Below are 18,175 nucleotides of genomic sequence, written 5' to 3' on the forward strand. Positions count from 1 at the left end.
AGGGTCCATTCTTGGTGTTGTACATCCTATGAATTTGGACAAATGTATGATGGCATGTGTCCATCATTCTGCCCTAAAAATGCTCAGTGCTGCATCTGGCCTTCCCCTTAACTCCAAAGAGAGTTCTGAACCTTTGGCCAATGGCAGTCACAAAACTTTCTGAAAAAAGGGCAAGATGTATTATGATCTTCAGACAAATTACATAGAATAAAATCACACAGCATTTCGAAGCACAAAATTAATGATATTTCACAGCTACTTCATAAAAGGAGTTGTCAGACAGCAATCTACTCGGTACGTATTGTGCAGCCTGAATGGCACTTCTTCACTTTTGCTCTGATTCTTGATGCATCAGGTGTAAAAATAGAGACTGTTAAAAAGTGCATGTATTTTTCAAGAAGTAAGTAATTTGCCTTTTCTGCGACTCTTCTTCAATATACATTAAAAAAAAACTGTGTCCATACACTTCTAGACATATACACAGATGTAAAGGTAATGTGGAAGAGTTTCTAGCTCAGCTAAGGCCTAATTTCCTTTGGACTCAGGAATTCAATGATAATGGTCTTTGATCAGGAAAGCAGATAGCATCTTATAAAGAGAAATAACCATGAAAAAATGGATGTATTGAGGAAGAAAAGGAGTGAAAGCAGTTTTCGAAAGACTTTATGATTCTTGTACTTGGGAAAATGTTCTTGGAATGTTAGATTTTGTGGAAGTGTTGCCATCCACATCCCTGAATTTCCAAACCACTGAAGAAAAACAATATGGAGATTGAAAAACACGGTGTTGCCTCATTATCTGGAAATGATTGTTCCTGGAAAAAAACTTTAGCAATGTTTGGTATGGTTAAGTTATAAATTCTTATTTTCCCATCATCACATTCAGTCTTTTTGTATTTTGGTATTTATAAGTATTATTATAAAGTTTGGTATTCTAGGCTTTCTTGGTATTAAAGTTTACATTTAGTTCTCCTTTTTAAAGAGTAGTTGCCTATTATTAAGGAAAGCATTGTGCTTTAGTTACCATGTACTTCCTGACAATTACAAAGGGCCTGTTTTGATTGTGGAAAATCACCCTTGTGGACAGGTTAACAATGAAGAATAATCACTGTCACTCATTTGCCACTGTGATATTGGTTGCGGTCCAATGGAGCCCCCTAGTGGTCAAGAGGACTCACTCCTTTTGGGTTTCCCTCGTGTCATTCATTAAAAGATGCAGGCTGTCATTTGACTCTGTTCTCCACAAAATGTCTGCTGTGCAGAAGCTTTAGCCTGTGCTTTGAGAATCTGCTTTTCCAGAATCTTTTCCAGCTCATCTGAGATGCCAATATTTTTCTTTGTTTCAAATCCTGAGAGTACTGTGAGGAAGAGGAACCAGGATGGATTTTAGAGGGTTTGGCACAGATAGTTGTAATGACAGTTGTGGTCTTTGAGCAGCATGAGAAATGGCTGTCACTCATAGTCAGAGAGAGGCTGAGCTAGTCTGAAACAAAGCTGGACTTGGCAGTGCACAGCTAAAGGAGATGGTAGCATCTTTTTGTTGGAAGGCAATCGCGGAAAAACATAGTTTGTGGGAAGTCAACGAGAATCCTAGGGTAGCTACACTTTTACGATAAGGGGGAATTATATTTACTGAGGGCTGTTAGCTAAGTTCAAAAAGCTACTGTACACGGCCTCACCTCCCACCCCCTCACTGCCCCCCCCACAAAAAAAAAGACACACTACTGAAGAAATTGGTTTGCTCTCCAGCATCCTGGATGAGTGATATGAACTTAGATGATTTTTCCCCCCTTTTTCTGTTTAGGCAGAAATGAAAATCCTTGGAACCATTATGATTATGAGTATTTAAAGAATATCAAATTGCTATAGAAAGAGGAATCAATCAAAATATGCTGTATCTCCATTTCATGAGTATTATAAAATACCACCACCTGTAGTATTTAGCTATCAGTCCTCTGCTAATTATTTACTTTTGAGCATACATTAAACCCCTTGCATATTTCACCATTGGTAACAGATTTAATGTAATTTTCAAAACAAAAAGCGACACAACAGCAACAACAATATTTCCACAAAACTTCCTCCTGAGGTACATAAATGGGATGTTGCTGAGCGTTCGCTGTATGCAACGTCTCCAAAATGCGGGTATTATTCCTGTACTTAATTTGAGTGGTGTCGATGCATGTGAGCTAATTCTAATATGTATTGTCCCTGAAAAATGTGTCCTTGTTAAATTAGCCTTCTCTCGTAACTGGCATGCAATAAAAAGGGCTGTAAAACGCAGCTCTTAGAAGAGCCTCTATCAACCTAACATAGCTGCATCTATTCCCTTCTCTCTCCACATCCATAACGAGGTTAATGCAATGTATTTTATGGTGTTCTCATTGTTCAGAGAGGAGAGAAGGTCACGTTTGGAATTTTAAACACATTTGTTCCTATCCTACTCCCTGAATGGAAAGCCATGCCTTTTGTAAGGCTGTGGGTTCCATTCAGCAAGCTGGAGGAAAGTACCTCACCTCAAGGATTGTCGTCCCCGGAGGGAGGTTTGCTTCCGGGCCCTGGGGCACCGCAGCTCCTGAAAGAAGCATCTTGCCTGGTGCTCGCCCTGCCCTGTGTGGGTTCTGCCCTGGCCGGTCAAGGCCAACCCAAGGTTGGGGCCACACTTCCTGCTCCTTGCTAGTCCCTACCTGGGCAGCTGGGTGATGGAGGGGCAGGGTGAGGGCCTGCCACACCCCAGTCAGAGCTTGGCAGGGAAGGAAGCGGGGGACAGAGGTGATGGGGCGGGTCGGGTGGGAGGGCGCCGGGAGAAGGCAGAGAAATGAAGGCTTTGATTTGAGGAACTCAGATGGAGGAGTCCTCCAGCTACTGGGGGTCCATCTGTGAGTCTCCTGGGGGTGCCAGGCAATGAACAGTGAGCCAATGGCTCGTGTACACCTTGCTGGCTTGACATTTTGCTTTAAGTCACCACTAATCAGTTGGGGCAGAATAACTGCTTCAACGTCTACCTCAGAATGTAAAATGATGGGGAAAAGAGGTGAGATCTGTTCCCATCTCCCTTCTTCCCCTCCTCTGCTCCCCTCCCCACTCCTCTTCCCTTCTGCCTTCTTTTTACAAAGGGCTGGAGGCAGGCTAGACACAGGACTATTATACAGAATTGAGAGGCTCTCTTAGAGGAACAGAAAAGATAACTGGAAAGTGGAGAGAGATGATCAGTCCCATAGGAGGAGATAAGAATGTCCTGTTTAAGGAAAAAAGCCTGTATACAGCAACCAGGGAAAAAAGTTAGTTGAGGACCAAAGTGCCCTATAGGAAGAAAGGGGAAGATGGGTTGGTAACATACACATTGTGTGCTTTGCCCAGCAGCTGGCACGACCTGGAAACCTGGAGATGTCTGTTAGCAACAATTGAAAACCACCCATTGAAGTTCACTTTGGAGGGATATGTGTGGTCTGTTAAATGAATGTCCATTATTTTCTTTTTCAGTAATTAATGGTCATACACTGTGTTTGCGGCTATTACTAGAAATTGCAGACAACCCAGAAGTGGTTGACGTGAAAGATGCCAAAGGACAGTAAGTGTTCATATGCTTGTGGTTGACATTTCAGATCACTGCAGGTGACTGGTTAATTTGTTAAATAGCTAGGAGGGCTGACTGCTGAATTCTAGGTTGGGGGTATATGTTGGGGTGAAATTCATGGATGAGGGTCCTAGAATAATGCAGTGGCTTTGCACTGCAGTGTATATTCAAGAAAAATGTGTGTGTGTGTGTATATCTTGATGAAAAACAGCCAACTTTTCATGTCTGTAGCCATGTGCTCTGGCCTTTTAAAAATATTCCCTGCTTTGTTCCTTTCTATCCATTTTTACCCCCTTCTGAAGCTGCTACAGTCTCTTTTTTTTTTTTTTTTTTTTTTTTTTTTGCGATACGCGGGCCTCTCACTGTTGTGGCCTCTCCCGTTGCGGAGCACAGGCTCCGGACGCGCAGGCTCAGCGGCCATGGCTCACGGGCCCAGCCGCTCTGCGGCATGTGGGATCTTACCGGACCGGGGCACGAACCCATGTCCCCTGCATCGGCAGGCGGACTCTCAACCACTGCGCCACCAGGGAAGCCCTACAGTCTCATTTTTTAAATTAATAATGTAATAGGACGGACCTGAAGAAGTTATCTCCACTGTAAAAATCCTTCATATTTTTATCCTTCCTGAGTTTGTTTTTCCCAAGTATTTTCCATCTGTTAGCCCGTTCTCCCACCCAGTCTTCTCTTACAAATAGGAAACACAGAGCAATAAAGCACTAGTGACTCACCCCAGATATATGAGTTAATGCCGAAGCCAAAGCTGGAACCTCACCTTCTGGATCCCAGCACTTGGATCTTTCGTCTCTGGGCTTGTCTGACTTTTCTTTAAGGCAATGAAGCTTTGTTCAAATAAAATCTTGAGCCAAAGTCCGACGTAGAAAACCATGAAAGTAGAGCTGCCCTGGTAGAAGCAAGAGCATCTCTTACATATACACACTCCTTACTCAATTGATATTTGGTCAGTGCTACATAGTTCTGAAAATGATGGAATTCAAATGAACATTTTGAGGTGGAACCTTCCTGTGCCCCACCCGTATTGATCAGTCCACTGCCGCCATTCCATGTGGCCATTAGAGACCAGAGGCAGATAGCTTGTTCCAAGTGACAGATAGCAAGTTGGGGACCCTCAGAAAATATCAAGCAATTGTCAAGAGGGGAGAGAGACTGAGAAAGAGAGAGACAGAGAGATGGAGAGAGGGAGATCCTCCCACTGGAAGTGGTGAATATTTTTTTAATCTTTTTAAAAGCCTAATTTCCCTCTTTTCCTAGAACCCCACTGATGCTTGCAGTAGCATATGGACACATTGATGCTGTTTCGTTGTTACTTGAAAAGGAAGCAAATGTGGATGCTGTTGACATCATGGGCTGCACAGCTTTACACAGAGGGGTATGTGTATTTTCCTCAGCTTTAGTCAAGCAATTTCATAGTGAGCTTGTTTCTTCTCCCCCTGCCCATATGAATTTTTAATAAGGAAATTGTTTCCCGAGATAACCAATTAACCTCAGTCAGCCAAAAAGAAATTACAGAATCTTTTGCAAAGGTAAAATAATGGCAGGTACTCTTAGGTCCTGCTCTTGAGTTGTTGCATTTGATTGTGATAATAGATACATGAACACCTACTGTTGGTAGAATTAGTTCTTTCTGATTGCATGCACATCATAGGAGATTTGCAAAAATTTTTTTAAAGCACAAGTAAGAAAATCATAATTGCTAGTAATCCCACCTCCTAGAGATAACCACTTTTTGGTGTATATATCACCAATCTTTTTTTCTAAATATAGATTTGTTTTAAATTTTAAAAAGAGAGAATACTGAAGATGCTATTTGGAACCTGCTTTTTTTTCTCTTAGTATATCAAGTACCTTTTTCCATATCACTAAATGTTTTCCTGCCCTATCATTTTTCATCCTCCACTGTGTACAGGTGTCATAATTTATTCCAACGGTTACCTAGTTTTGAGTAGCCATGCTGTTTTTAATTGTTCTTCATACAGTGTAGGCCCATTCCCCACCTGAAATATGTATCCTGCTGAAATATATATCCTGTGGGTAATTCTTCATATACACCTGCTGAACTGTTTTTTAAAGCATGTCAAATAATCCAAATGAAACAAAAGTAGAAATCAGAAAATTGCTATTTGAAGATGGTGCTGACCACCACGATCAATGAAAAGAAGAGGAACTATGAGTGGTTAACGCCATAATCATGGATCTTATTTCTTGGGTACTTCCTGCGGGCCGCACAGCAGGCTGAGAGCCTTTACATATCTCATGAGTCCTCAAAACAGGCTGTGAGGTCCTTATTACTATCCCCATTTACAGGTGGGTAAAGTGAGGCATAGAGAGACAAATTGACTTGTCCAAGTTTTATAAGAGGGAGCCAGAATTTCACTGACATCTTCCTGATTTTAAAGCTGATGCTTTCCACTATATCACGATTCCCTTTCATGGTTATGTTTGGAGAGTCAAGAGACGTTTCTAAAATGCTGGTGTTCACACAGACCTTTCTGTTATGAATCCTGCTAGGTTGTCCTGCCTCTCTCCTCCCAAGTAGGATAGAGTCTGTTTCCCTTAAGACCCCGGCGTATGTCCACTCACTCTGAGCCCAGCCTCCCTTAGCCAACTGCTTCGCTTCCTGAGTCTTCTCAGATTTGTGTTGTGTTTTTCATTGCGATGCATCAGATTATGACAGGACATGAGGAATGTGTGCAAATGCTGCTGGAACAAGAAGTGTCGATTCTGTGTAAAGACTCCAGAGGGAGGACACCCTTGCACTATGCGGCTGCTCGTGGCCACGCCACGTGGCTGAGTGAGCTGCTGCAGATAGCACTTTCCGAGGAGGACTGTTCTTTCAAAGATAACCAGGGCTACACACCGCTGCACTGGGCTTGTTACAATGGTGAGTTAACTGTCGTTGGGCTGAATTCCATCAGGCTTCCTGCCCCCAACACCACTGTGATCTCAGAGGAGGTGGAACAAAGCGTCAAGCTGTAAACCAGGGTTTCCAATCTTTCTGCATTCAGAGTACCTCAAAAAAGATACCTTTTTATTTTTTTGATATTTTTCCCTCCGTGGCTACCATGATGCCATAATGGAGTGAAAATTCACTTTACTCTTTTGTTGATCAGTAAACCTGTAACTCCTAATCAGAACTTCTGATGAACTGAAATAACCAGTTTTAATCAGGGTTTCTTCTCCATATGAGACAACCAGGGATCCTACAAGGAATTAAAATAATACAGCTAAAAACAACCAAAACAATATGATGTAATAATCTGTCACAATTGACAGCTGGTAGATGCATGATTTATCTTTCAGTATTTCCTATTTATGTCTCACAGTCCCCATTTATTTAGTTACACTTGCTACTTAGGAGATTTAAAATTTGTGTTTCGCTTATTTGAGTAGAAGAGTAAATGCATGCTAATTGTTACATTTCAAAAATACTGAGGCATCTAAGGTAAAATTGTCTCCATTCCCAAAACTTACCTTCTGATGTAATTTGGTGTTTATCTTTCATAATTTTTCCCTTGAGGATGTAAATAAATACAGATGTATGTGCATCTATTTTTTTAAAACTAGAATCATGTAACAAATATCATTCTGTAACTTTTCTTGTTGTGTACTTAACACTCTATTGCAGATATCCTTACAAGTCAATGTGTATCAGTATACATTGATCTTTTTAATAGTTGTGTATTTTGTATCAGATAGATAAATAGGTATAGACATGCATGAGTCTGAGTGTGTATACCAGAATTTAATATTTATTCAGCCAGATCCCTGTTGATGAACACTCAAATTGTTTTCAGGTTTTATTCCTATTACAAACAGTGCTGTAGTGTGTGTGTTCATATTATGGACCTTATATTCTGTCAGATAAGTTTCCAGAAATAAAATTATTGATCAGGGCCTGTATATTTTTTAATTTTAATAAATTATACCATATTACTTTGGTATATCATAATTTTTTACTCCACCAAACATGAATATAAAACTACTTTCGCAACCTTTTGTCAGCCCAAAATGCTATCATCTTTTTAATTTTTGTCAATTTGAAGGGCAGATAAAAGGTATCTCATTTTAATTTGTGTTTCCTTGTCTAATAGTGTATTGATTTATGTATTTGCATTTCCTCTTCTGGAAATTACTTTTTCCATCTGTTGCTCACTTTTTCTCCTGTTGAGTTGTTTATCTTTTCTCACACATTTGTAGGAGCACCTTGTCTTAGGATATGAATCCTCTGTGTGTTCTGTGGGTTGCAAACATTTTCTGTCAATCTACCATTTGTCTTTGCTCCTTGTTGATGATGTCTTTTTCCATACAGAGATCTCTGAACTTTTATGTAGTTGAATCTGTCAGATTTTTCCTTTATGGTACCTGGGTTTACAGTCTTGCTTAAGAAGGTCTCCTACCCCTAAGCGAGCATGAATATTTTCCCATATATTTCTTATTCTGCTTCTGTTGTTTTATTTTTCCATTTCCAATTCTTCTATTAAATTTTCACTCAGAAACTATGATTATTGGGTCCACAAAGGTTTTATGGTGTCTTAACTGTATCAATTTAATACCTTTCATTATGTTTTTATTACAGTCCTCCTTTTTTCATTGGTTCTGACCTCAATAAGAGTCAAATCCTCTACTTGTTCAACTTTGTTTTGCTCCCTCACTGCCATTGGAGGATTGTGATTTCTTTTTTTTTTTTTTTTTTTTTTTTTTTTTTTGCGCGGGTACCTGGGCCTGTCACCGTTGCAGCCTCTCGCATTGTGGAGCACAGGCTCTGGACGCACAGGCTCAGCGACCATGGCTCATGGGCCCAGCCGCTCCGCGGCATGTGGAATCTTCCCAGACCAGGGCACGAACCCGTGTCCCCTGCATCGGCAGGCGGACTCTCAACCACTGCGCCACCAGGGAAGCCCGTGATTTCTTTTTTAATTTACCTGCTCATGGGCGAGGTCTCCCTAACCCCCATCGGAGTTAAGCTGTGAGAGCTATCTGGCACTGGAAAACCTACAGAAAGGGGAAGACGCAGTAAGAGTGTTGATTATAATGGCAGGTGGAAAACCTGCCACAAACCACATTTTCTCCCCTGGAGTTGGGTGGGGTAGGTATGGCAGGTCTCTCTGTTCTTAGGCCTCTCAAGGTACAAGCAGGGGAGAGGGAACAGTCCTCTCCTAAACAATTCACCTTTCCAATGCAGTCTTCCAGGTCTGAGGTTTAAGCTCCCCTCTCCCCAGAATCTCCTTCTCTGAGCACTTTGAGATACTGAAAGTCATTCACGGATCCCCAGTCCTACCTACATAGACCTTTAGATTGAGATTCATATAGTCTCTAAGAAATGGTTTGGGTATGTGCTGCCCTAAGCTAGGCACTTTGGGGGAATTCATACTAATAAAGGGGTTGAAGTGTCTGGGACTGTTTGAGTGAGGGTTGGGTATAGTTGGAAAGCTAAACAGTATAACTTACATAAAGTTAGGGGATTTTTATATTCATTACTTCATATGCTTCTCCCTAAAAGCAGTTTCACCTTTTTTTCTTTATAGGTACAAGAAAGGTTTGATTTGATTTTAATACTTAAAATTGTCCAATCTATATCATTTTGGGGTAGATCGGAAGAGAACTCTAAGTTAGCACTGAACTCAGCCAAGAAGAAGTTCCAGGGCAACAACCTATATTCCAAAGCCAAATAGCTTTACCTTCTTGCCTTAACAATTTAACATTGCTTCACAAACCTCATTTAGGTCCTTTATCAAGTAAAGCTCCCATCATGCTGTGACATCAGTAGGGCCTGTATTCCTACTTTGAGTTTTTCTATGTAGGAAACTGAGGCTCACAGATCACATAACAACTACGCTGATAGAGCTGGGGCCTAACTTAAATTCAGTTGACTTGAACACTGTCATTTTGTTGAAAATAATTATTCACATTCACTCATCTACTTATTAAAAAATACTTATTGGGGACATACTATTTGCCAGGAGCTATTCTTGGTGCCGTTTTAAATACTATATAGTGTTTTACAGTCAAAGCCCTTTCACTGGCATTGTCTTAAATACTATTTTCTATCACTCACATCTTCCCTTCCCTAGGGTACATAATTATAAGTGAACCTAATCATATGGGTGACAGGGAAACTTTCTATTGTAAATATGGGCAAACTGAGGCATACCTATGTTAGGCATCTATCTATTAAGAGCTGAGAGTAACGTAGAATTATTCTGCTTGTAAATGAGGTCTCTTCTCTTTCTCTCCACCAGACCATATGGCCTTCACTGTTTTATTTATTCATTATGTCTCAGAACACCTGTGAGCATAGTTAATAACATTTTGACATTTGGTGAATTTTATTCCATGGAGAATGAATGTTCAGCTAATTCAGGAAAATTCATAGGCTGGAATTCAATACTTAATGAAAAAACTAGATTGAATTAAACAAAGTTTCTTTCTTGGAAGCTCCCTAAATTCTTTTGATTCCTTGCAGGTAATGAAAACTGCATAGAGGTACTTTTGGAGCAAAAATGTTTTCGAAAATTTACTGGTAATCCCTTCACACCACTGCACTGTGCAATGTGAGTAGAAATGCTGGAAGTTAATGGTGTTGCTTGAATTCTTTAAACTACAGGTAGAGAAATTGCCTTTCGGGGGAGGAAAAAGGGTTTAGATTATAGATAAGACCGATCTATTCCATTTCACTGCTAAAGGCAAATAGGTCTGATAGCAAAGTGCAGTCCATCACGTTAATGATTTTCTAGGAAATTTTTGTGGAGTGCCATGGTTCCAAGGTGGCTCACAGACCATCTAGGGAAACTGCAGGAAGGGGTGGACTGAGGAGCACAGTACACACCTCCTGAAGAGTTCTTCAGATGTACCTCACATCTGTCTGCCAAATTCTAAAAAAAAAGGTGGGGTTAACAGCATATGCCTGTGGATGATTAGAAAGATATTCTGTACCAGTAAGACTTTTCATATGTGGTAATTCTCCATTCTTCATAATGTTGAAATTCTTTTTTGGTAAATGTAATTTTTGCTCCAGTCTCATAGTGTGAACCATTATTTAGAGAATACAGTGACTTTGAGACAGACTTCCATGGTAAGCTTGGGGGGCACATGGTCACCTGGGCCTGTGTTCATCTGGGGGTCCACGTTCACCTGGGCAGTGATGGACAGCCTGGGGGCCCAAGACTTGGGAGTGCTTCGTCTTTGCCTCATCTCTGTGCTTCACATGAAGCTGGGTCATTTGATTGGAAAGATATTAGAGGTATAAAGTGGATCAAAAAAGAAGAGATAAGAGATTATGAGTAGGAGTGATTTTAAATCTGAGGAAACATGTCTTCTTCACTTTGGTGTATCTCCAGAACACCTAACATGATGCCTTGTGTAAGTGGCGTGCAGTAAACTCCTTCCTGGAAGTAGGGGGTTCTGAAGAAATGCTAGCGGTTGCAGAGTGTGTGCCTTTAGAACTGTTAAAATGATTAAAGAAGACTGTTGAAGCAGACTTGATTTTACACTTCATGAAGCAGGCAGTCTCCACTCTCAAGAGTTCAGAGAGCTGCAAAGTGGGGCAGGAGACAGGAAGCTTCTACAGGATGAAAAATAGGGAACAAGGAAGAGCAGGAATAGAACTAGCTGACTGGCTGGGGTTACGTATCTGGCTTTATTTGAGGTATCATAGGAATAGGGCAATCACCCATATAACTTGGCGCTCATGGACTGGCTACCTAGATGGTCTGACCTCTAGGCAGATGGAACATTTACAAGAACATGAAAACTAAAAGTTAAGTTTCGTTTTGCAGACGTGGTTTCTCAGGATCAGCAGCACCTGGCCTACTGAGGAAAGGTTAATGCAAGATCATTTTGACAATTCCCCCTTTTGATCAGCCTCTGGCCAAGCAAGAGGTTTGAGCAAAGATGGTGTTGTAAGTTATTCTCAGTTACCATTGCCTCTTTGCATTTCGGTATATATTTCACAGGAAGTGATATCAGATTCATCATTCCAGTTGGAGAAAGACCATTTGTTGACTGATTGATGGCTGCGTACACTCACCTAAAACCTTGAGAGAACACAACAGACCAGAGAGATAATTATTATTAATAATAGTAAAAGTATTCCTAAGGTTTGCAGGGCAATCTTAAGCCAGGGTCCCCATGAACCAAACCAGCTAGAATCAAATACGTCAAGAAATGATCCCAAAGAGGGACCTACTTCTTTAAGCCAGTTGGTCTATTTTTATATTCCTTGCGACTCTGTCTCCATTTCCCCAGAATTGTTTATTCAGTGAGTTCGTTCCAGAGAAACTGAGGCATTAACAATCAGAGGGAAGTTTCTGTAGGCAAAACCACAGGATCACCAGCATTGTAGTTAATCCAACAGGTTGGAGGTTAGATTACCCCCCTTTGCAATGGCCTGACATGTGTGAACAATGATATATCTTTCCAGGCAAGAGCAAGGCAAAGGTGGATAGAAAAATTGTAAAGACCTCCATGGTGTAAGAATAAGGAAAAGGATGGCCAGAGAGGGGAAGAGGAATGGAAAGAAACATTCTTGATCCAACATCTTGGGAGGAAGCAGTTTACTTCGGTGTTAGTTACTTCTGGTCAATTTGATTTTGAGGTCTCTGGCATTTGCCGAGGACTAGGTGTTAGGTGGAGCCTTCTTCAGTTTTGAAATATGCACTCAAAGTTCAACACTTTGTAATTTGGCAGCAGTGTCAGTGGTCAGGAGTACTTGGTAGGGTCTTTTCCATGAATCTCTTTTGCAAAAGCATCAGAGTAAAACAATTAACTGTCTACAAATGACAAAAGACTTAAAAATGCCTGTGGTTAAAGATCTGATGAGAGTTCGTTATAATGGAATTAACAAGAAAATTTGGTTATTTCTGTGACACACAACATTTAACTGGAATAACTGGATAACTGGAATTATGACTGATAATATTTTACCAGGACATACCAGATTTTTAGGAATTTTATACAATTTCTGGAACACATATAGATAACATAGACCCCTACAAATATAACCTAAGAAGGTTAAACATCACTTCTTATTTGACAATGCTTCCTAAGTAATTTAACATGTCAACTAAGCATAATTAGTTAAACATTTCTCTTTTGATAAAGAAAGAGAACAAATCTTTTGAGATATTCTAGGGGCCCTGTGGAAAAATCCCAAAGTTAGTTTAAGATTTTATTTAGAATTTGATTTTAGGAAGTTTATCAGAATATCAAAAGCTTTTAAAATGTTTGATCAAATAGGATCATAGGTCACTGTGAAACAATACTTAATTATCCATTTAACCAAAGTGACAGTTAAAGACTTCAAAGGCAAATATAGAACATTACATAGCAGTTAAAAACAAAAACAAACACAAACCTTAGTTCTGTTAATATTGAGAAGACTGGTTTTTCTTAAGTAAGACCGGGTAAAGTCAGTGTGAAGCACAGTAAATTATTTTGGTGAAACACAAAATCTTTGCTTTTCAGGCAGATTATTTAAAAGGTAAAGAAAAACCTTTGTTTATAATTTCTTATTAAGAGCACACCAATAATCTTTAAAAAAAAATACTTTGTCTTTTTAACAGAGAGAAAACCAAATTCTAATTTTGCTTTACTGTACTTTTGATATTAAAACCCATTTTTTATGGTAGTGTACATGTAGACATATGTACACTACCAAATGTAAAATAGCTAGCTAGTGGGAAGCAACCGCATAGCACAGGGAGATCAGCTCGGTGCTTTGTGAACGCCTGGAGGGGTGGGATAGGGAGGGTGGGATAGGGAGGGTGGGAGGGAGGGGGACGCAAGAGGGAAGAGATATGGGGACATATGTATGCGTACAACTGATTCACTTCGTTATAAAGCAGAAACTAACACACCATTGTAAAGCAGTTATACTCCAATAAAAAAGTTTAAAAAAAAAGAGGATCATAAAGATTAAAAAAAACAAAACAAAAAGGCCTCATTTTTTAAAAACTTAAGTCTATTCCAATCTTAGCCAACTCAACCACATGTAAATTTTCTTTTCCAAGATTCCTTTCCACAAATCTTCTACAACTTTCTTACATCCAGTCAGATTTTGTCCTATTTTTCCAATTCTGGAATAACCAGTCATTTTACTTTAAGACAAAGTTACTTTCTCTTTTCCCTTACCAAAACAAAATGAAATGAACAAACGATAACAAAAATGTCCTTCATACATTTTCTTATCCAAAAAATGTATTCTGCTTTCCTACCTACTTTTCATATACAGTTGTTTTCTTTCACCCTTATTTCTAATTAGTTTTAATTGACTAAAATTATTAACCCTTAGAATCCTTAATTTTAAATCTTAAAACTAAGAAATAAGCAATTGTGGTCTGTGTTACACTAGTACTCTGTGGATTGGCAAATTTATGAATACACTTCATAATTTTTAAAGTATATTCTTCCTTATAGTAAATTTTTCATCATGGCACAAAACATGTTTACTAATAGAACCAAATATCTTAGGTCCTCTGTAAAAGGAAGCCAAAAGTGGATAAACTTATGTTGAGTAAGTTTCAGTATTTTATCTTATTTGGAAATGATCTAGATATTCAATGAATATCCATTATTTAATTTATCTCAGTGTAGCTTTAAGGTTTCAACTTACCAAAAGCATTTTGGAAACTATTTAAAGTAGACATACCATAAAGCATTCTTGTTGAAAAGTTCATTTATAAACTTTTATCTTACTTACATCTATTTAATTTACAGTTCTTAACAATTATGTTTAGATTACTCATGAAAATTTCATGAGACATTAAACAACTAACCATCATCTTAGGTTATTTTTCTTGCTGACAAATTCTGTAACAGAGATAACATGGGCTTACTTGACTTTTAGTAAACCTAGGTAGAATAAAAGTTGTATGTCTGCCTTATATTTAATTCTGATAATCTAAAGACATGCCTGTTTTAATTAAACCAAGGATTTGCATAAAACCTTCTAGGACAATCTTTTTTCCAGTTTCCCTGTTGATTGCAAATGAGACACCAATCTCTGGTGTTTTGATGACCGTGCAATGGTGTTTTAGGTTTTTGCCCTTGGAATTGTTGCAGCTATAAGGCCAGTAACTTTGAGAAGACTTTTGCTTATGGTCTTGTAGCCTCTTCAGAATGGAAAGGCAATTCAGGTAGAGGATCAGTAGACCCTGAGTACTCAGGTAAAGGAGGGCAGAGGGGAGTAGTAGGGTCACATTTGTCTTGTAGTGTTTTGTTTTAGGTACCTCTGCATCTTTAATTTTTCATTAGCCTTTTGCAATAAATCTTTCAGTAAGGCTATTTTGGAATCTTGAAGCCTTCTGGGGGCTTCTGCATACCGATTAAAATAAGTATTCCATTCTGTTTGTTGATTTGGGAACCCTTGCTTTCAAGTGCACTTCTTAAATGAATCATCTTGTCTAACTGGAACATATAGCGTCTAGGACCACAGTTCTTAGACAAAATAAGCAGGTGTGCTGGAAGGTAGAGCACTCAGGTTTTTTGAAACTTGAGGATTCTATTTCTTTAGCTAAGCCTGAGTTTCTTGGAGCCAAATTAATACCTAAGAGATGTGCTGCTGCGTTGGGGATTTTGTGGTGTTTTACAACGTACTTCATAGCATAGAAATTTTCTTGAGGTTTTTGGGTGACCTAGTGTCGATCTAAACCATTCCATGACCAGCTTAACCCAGCACAGGAGAATTAGATTTAGGTGCAAGCCCTCTAGCAGCTTTTCAGTGCTTGGTCCATGCCCACCAATTTTGAGGCTTTGGCTTCTGAGATTCTCATTAACGATAGATCTATTGCTCTTTTCACGAGAAGATTTCTTTATCGTGGCAGATGCTCTAATGGCTTTCAGTGGTCTAACTTGTGCCCACTGAGATTTTGATGTGCCATTGGTCAAGACAGTCTGAATCCCTTATCTTATTTCCCCATGTCCCCCAGTGGTTTATGCTATGGAATCTCTCTGGAAACTTTAATAAACCCTTTCTTTTAATAATTTTTGGGTAAAGTTTGTTTGGATTGGAAAGCTGCACGCAAGTGAGCAGAGCTCAAGTCTAAGGGTGACTTACCCATGGCCCTCGGTAATGACAAGAGGAACAATGAACTCAAAGGGTTCAGCAGGCACCTTGCCTGTGTGTCTTTCTTGCAGGCGTTTAGTAGTCAGCTTTGAATCTCATTCCCATCGGCAAAACTGTTAAAATGATTAAAGAAGACAATTTAGGTGATACAAAGTTTATTTAATAGTTCCTCAGGCAGACAGTTCTGAGAATTCTTGGGAGTAGAGACGACCCACTTCATAACGTGTTAGAGAAAGTTTATTTGTATGACCTAAATTGTCTTCTTTAATCATAAATTAAACACAGACTGCAGATATTTGCATCAGTTTTTTTTTTAATGTGTCAGATTATTAAACATATAGTACATAGGAAATGGAGTAGGAGGGGATATATAATTTTTTAGAGAGCAAGATTTTAAAATTTGAAATCTATTTTCATTTTAGAATAAATGATCATGAGAATTGTGCATCATTGCTACTTGGGGCCATAGATTCCAGTATTGTCAATTGTAGAGATGACAAAGGCAGGTAAGTGATCCTAGGATGGCATGGCTCTTGTCTTGATGAATCTTAGTCTGCTTTGTGGTTGCAGAGTGGCCAAACATCTATGTTTTTTTAATTGAAAAAGTAATATAAAAGCATGGTTTTAAAAAATTAAGTATAATAAACGATATATAATTTAAAGAAATGACCCTCTTAGCCCAGAAACCCCAGCCTCTTCCACTGAGAAATCTACTTTAAACTGTTCTTTCTAAATTTTTATATTCTCCCAAATATTTTCTAGACATAGCTACAAAAATACATAAAAATATATATGCTTCTATTCTTTTTATGCAAATGGGAACATTCTATAGAAATGCTCTGCTTTTAGCATATCTTGGAGCTCTTTCCGTACCAGAACATATGTATTTACCATGTTCTTTTTAAAGCTGCATATCATTCCATTGACTGGATATGTTATAATTTAATCAGCCTGTTCTGCTTTGAAGAATATTTGGCTGTTTCAAAATTTTGGTATTTTAGAGAGTGGTGCAGTGAACAGTCTAGTACATTTGTCTGTTCACATGACCAAGTGTATCTGGGAGATAAAGTCCTAGAAGTGGAATTTTTTGGTTCAAAGGTCATAGTGTTTAATTTTGATAAATCATGCCGAATTGTCCCCCCAAAGAAATCAACTATTCACGTTAAATAATGTAGGCTTTTTTAAAAACAGCCAATTGTCTACACATTTAAGGCTTAATTTTGGAAGTATGTTTATCAAAGATGAGAGAGAAGTCACTGGAACTCAAGATTAAAGGGTCCGTAAAGATGCTAATTGTATTATCAGGGCCGCTTCCTATACCCCCCCAAATCTGGTGGTGCTGTTCACATCGGTGACACTTCACTGTGCACCCCGAATGGCCTTTGGGGGAACCTGATAACCATTTCTGTAAGCTGATAAGTTTTAAATCCCTAAGACGATACCATGCACATGTTTCTCAGGCATATATAGAAAGAGAGTTTGTTTACAGGAAGTTAAAATCATACTTGTTTTAAATCGTTAGGACACCACTTCATGCAGCAGCATTTGCTGATCATGTGGAGTGCTTGCAGCTTCTTCTGAGACACAGCGCTCAAGTGAACGCAACAGACAATTCAGGGAAAACAGCACTGATGATGGCTGCTGAGAACGGGCAGGCCAGCGCTGTGGGTACGTGCTTGACTTGTAGACTTCGAGTTTATGCCTATCCAAAACCAAAGGCATGGAAAATCGAGCAGTTGGTCATCCTCTTGGTTTATACATGTGAAAAAAGACCGACGTTTTATTTAGGCCACCTGATCTACCTGCTAGTCATCTTCAGTCCCCTGTTAACTTGGTTATTGATGGATTTTGTCAAACCGAGCCAACCTTTCCACAGTGAAATCTCTGAACATTTAGAAACCAAATAGAACAGGATCATTTCATCTGGAAATAACAAAATTGTAAAGGGAATTAAAATTAATGCCTATGGACCTTGGATTTGAATAGAACAGCTATGGCAATAAATTGCTCCTTTTTTCTTCAATAATATTAAATATGATTATGTGAGCTGTACAAATTTAAATGTGTTATTGTTTTGGTAGTAACTTCTCCAAAATGCATGTAATTAACGTGTCGTCTGAGTAACTTTCTTTTGGCCTTTTCTGCAGATATTTTGGTGAACAGTGCCCAGGCCGACCTGGCTGTAAAGGATAAGGACTTGAACACACCCTTACATTTGGCTAGTAGTAAAGTATGTAAATGAATTCGAAACACTGTTATTTAGAATAATAATAATAATGATAATAACAATAGTACCTAAATCTATCTATCTCAGAAGTGTGTATCGTGGCTCTTAATTAAGATGTCTGTTGTCACTCTCAGTGGAACTGAAAGGGGGAAGCAAAGGGCAGACGCACACAAGGGTTGAAGGGCTATGCCTTTCATGGCATTTGCCGCTTGAAGTCTTGCCACAGTCTGGCTTGATGCTGCCACTGTATTTGTCTTCATGGTTGTGGCACCACATTTTGCTTTTAAACACAG

At 39.1% G+C, this 18,175-nt stretch overlaps 1 protein-coding gene across 3 annotated transcripts in view; it reads left to right on the forward strand.

The window, feature by feature from the left end:
• The window catches only part of ANKRD44 (ankyrin repeat domain 44), a 326,135-nt gene that overhangs the window by 298,746 nt on the left and 9,214 nt on the right, over positions 1-18,175 (forward strand). For all 3 annotated transcript variants that reach the window (XM_032637664.1, XM_032637666.1, XM_032637665.1), the window contains exons 19-25: positions 3,483-3,570; positions 4,846-4,963; positions 6,259-6,475; positions 10,058-10,145; positions 16,078-16,161; positions 17,178-17,323; positions 17,803-17,885. In XM_032637664.1, the coding sequence (XP_032493555.1) occupies positions 3,483-3,570; positions 4,846-4,963; positions 6,259-6,475; positions 10,058-10,145; positions 16,078-16,161; positions 17,178-17,323; positions 17,803-17,885 (824 nt within the window). The remainder of the gene's footprint in view (positions 1-3,482; positions 3,571-4,845; positions 4,964-6,258; positions 6,476-10,057; positions 10,146-16,077; positions 16,162-17,177; positions 17,324-17,802; positions 17,886-18,175) is intronic.

The sequence above is a fragment of the Phocoena sinus genome, chromosome 7 (genome assembly GCF_008692025.1).
Source record: "Phocoena sinus isolate mPhoSin1 chromosome 7, mPhoSin1.pri, whole genome shotgun sequence".
Classification (NCBI taxonomy): domain Eukaryota; kingdom Metazoa; phylum Chordata; class Mammalia; order Artiodactyla; family Phocoenidae; genus Phocoena; species Phocoena sinus.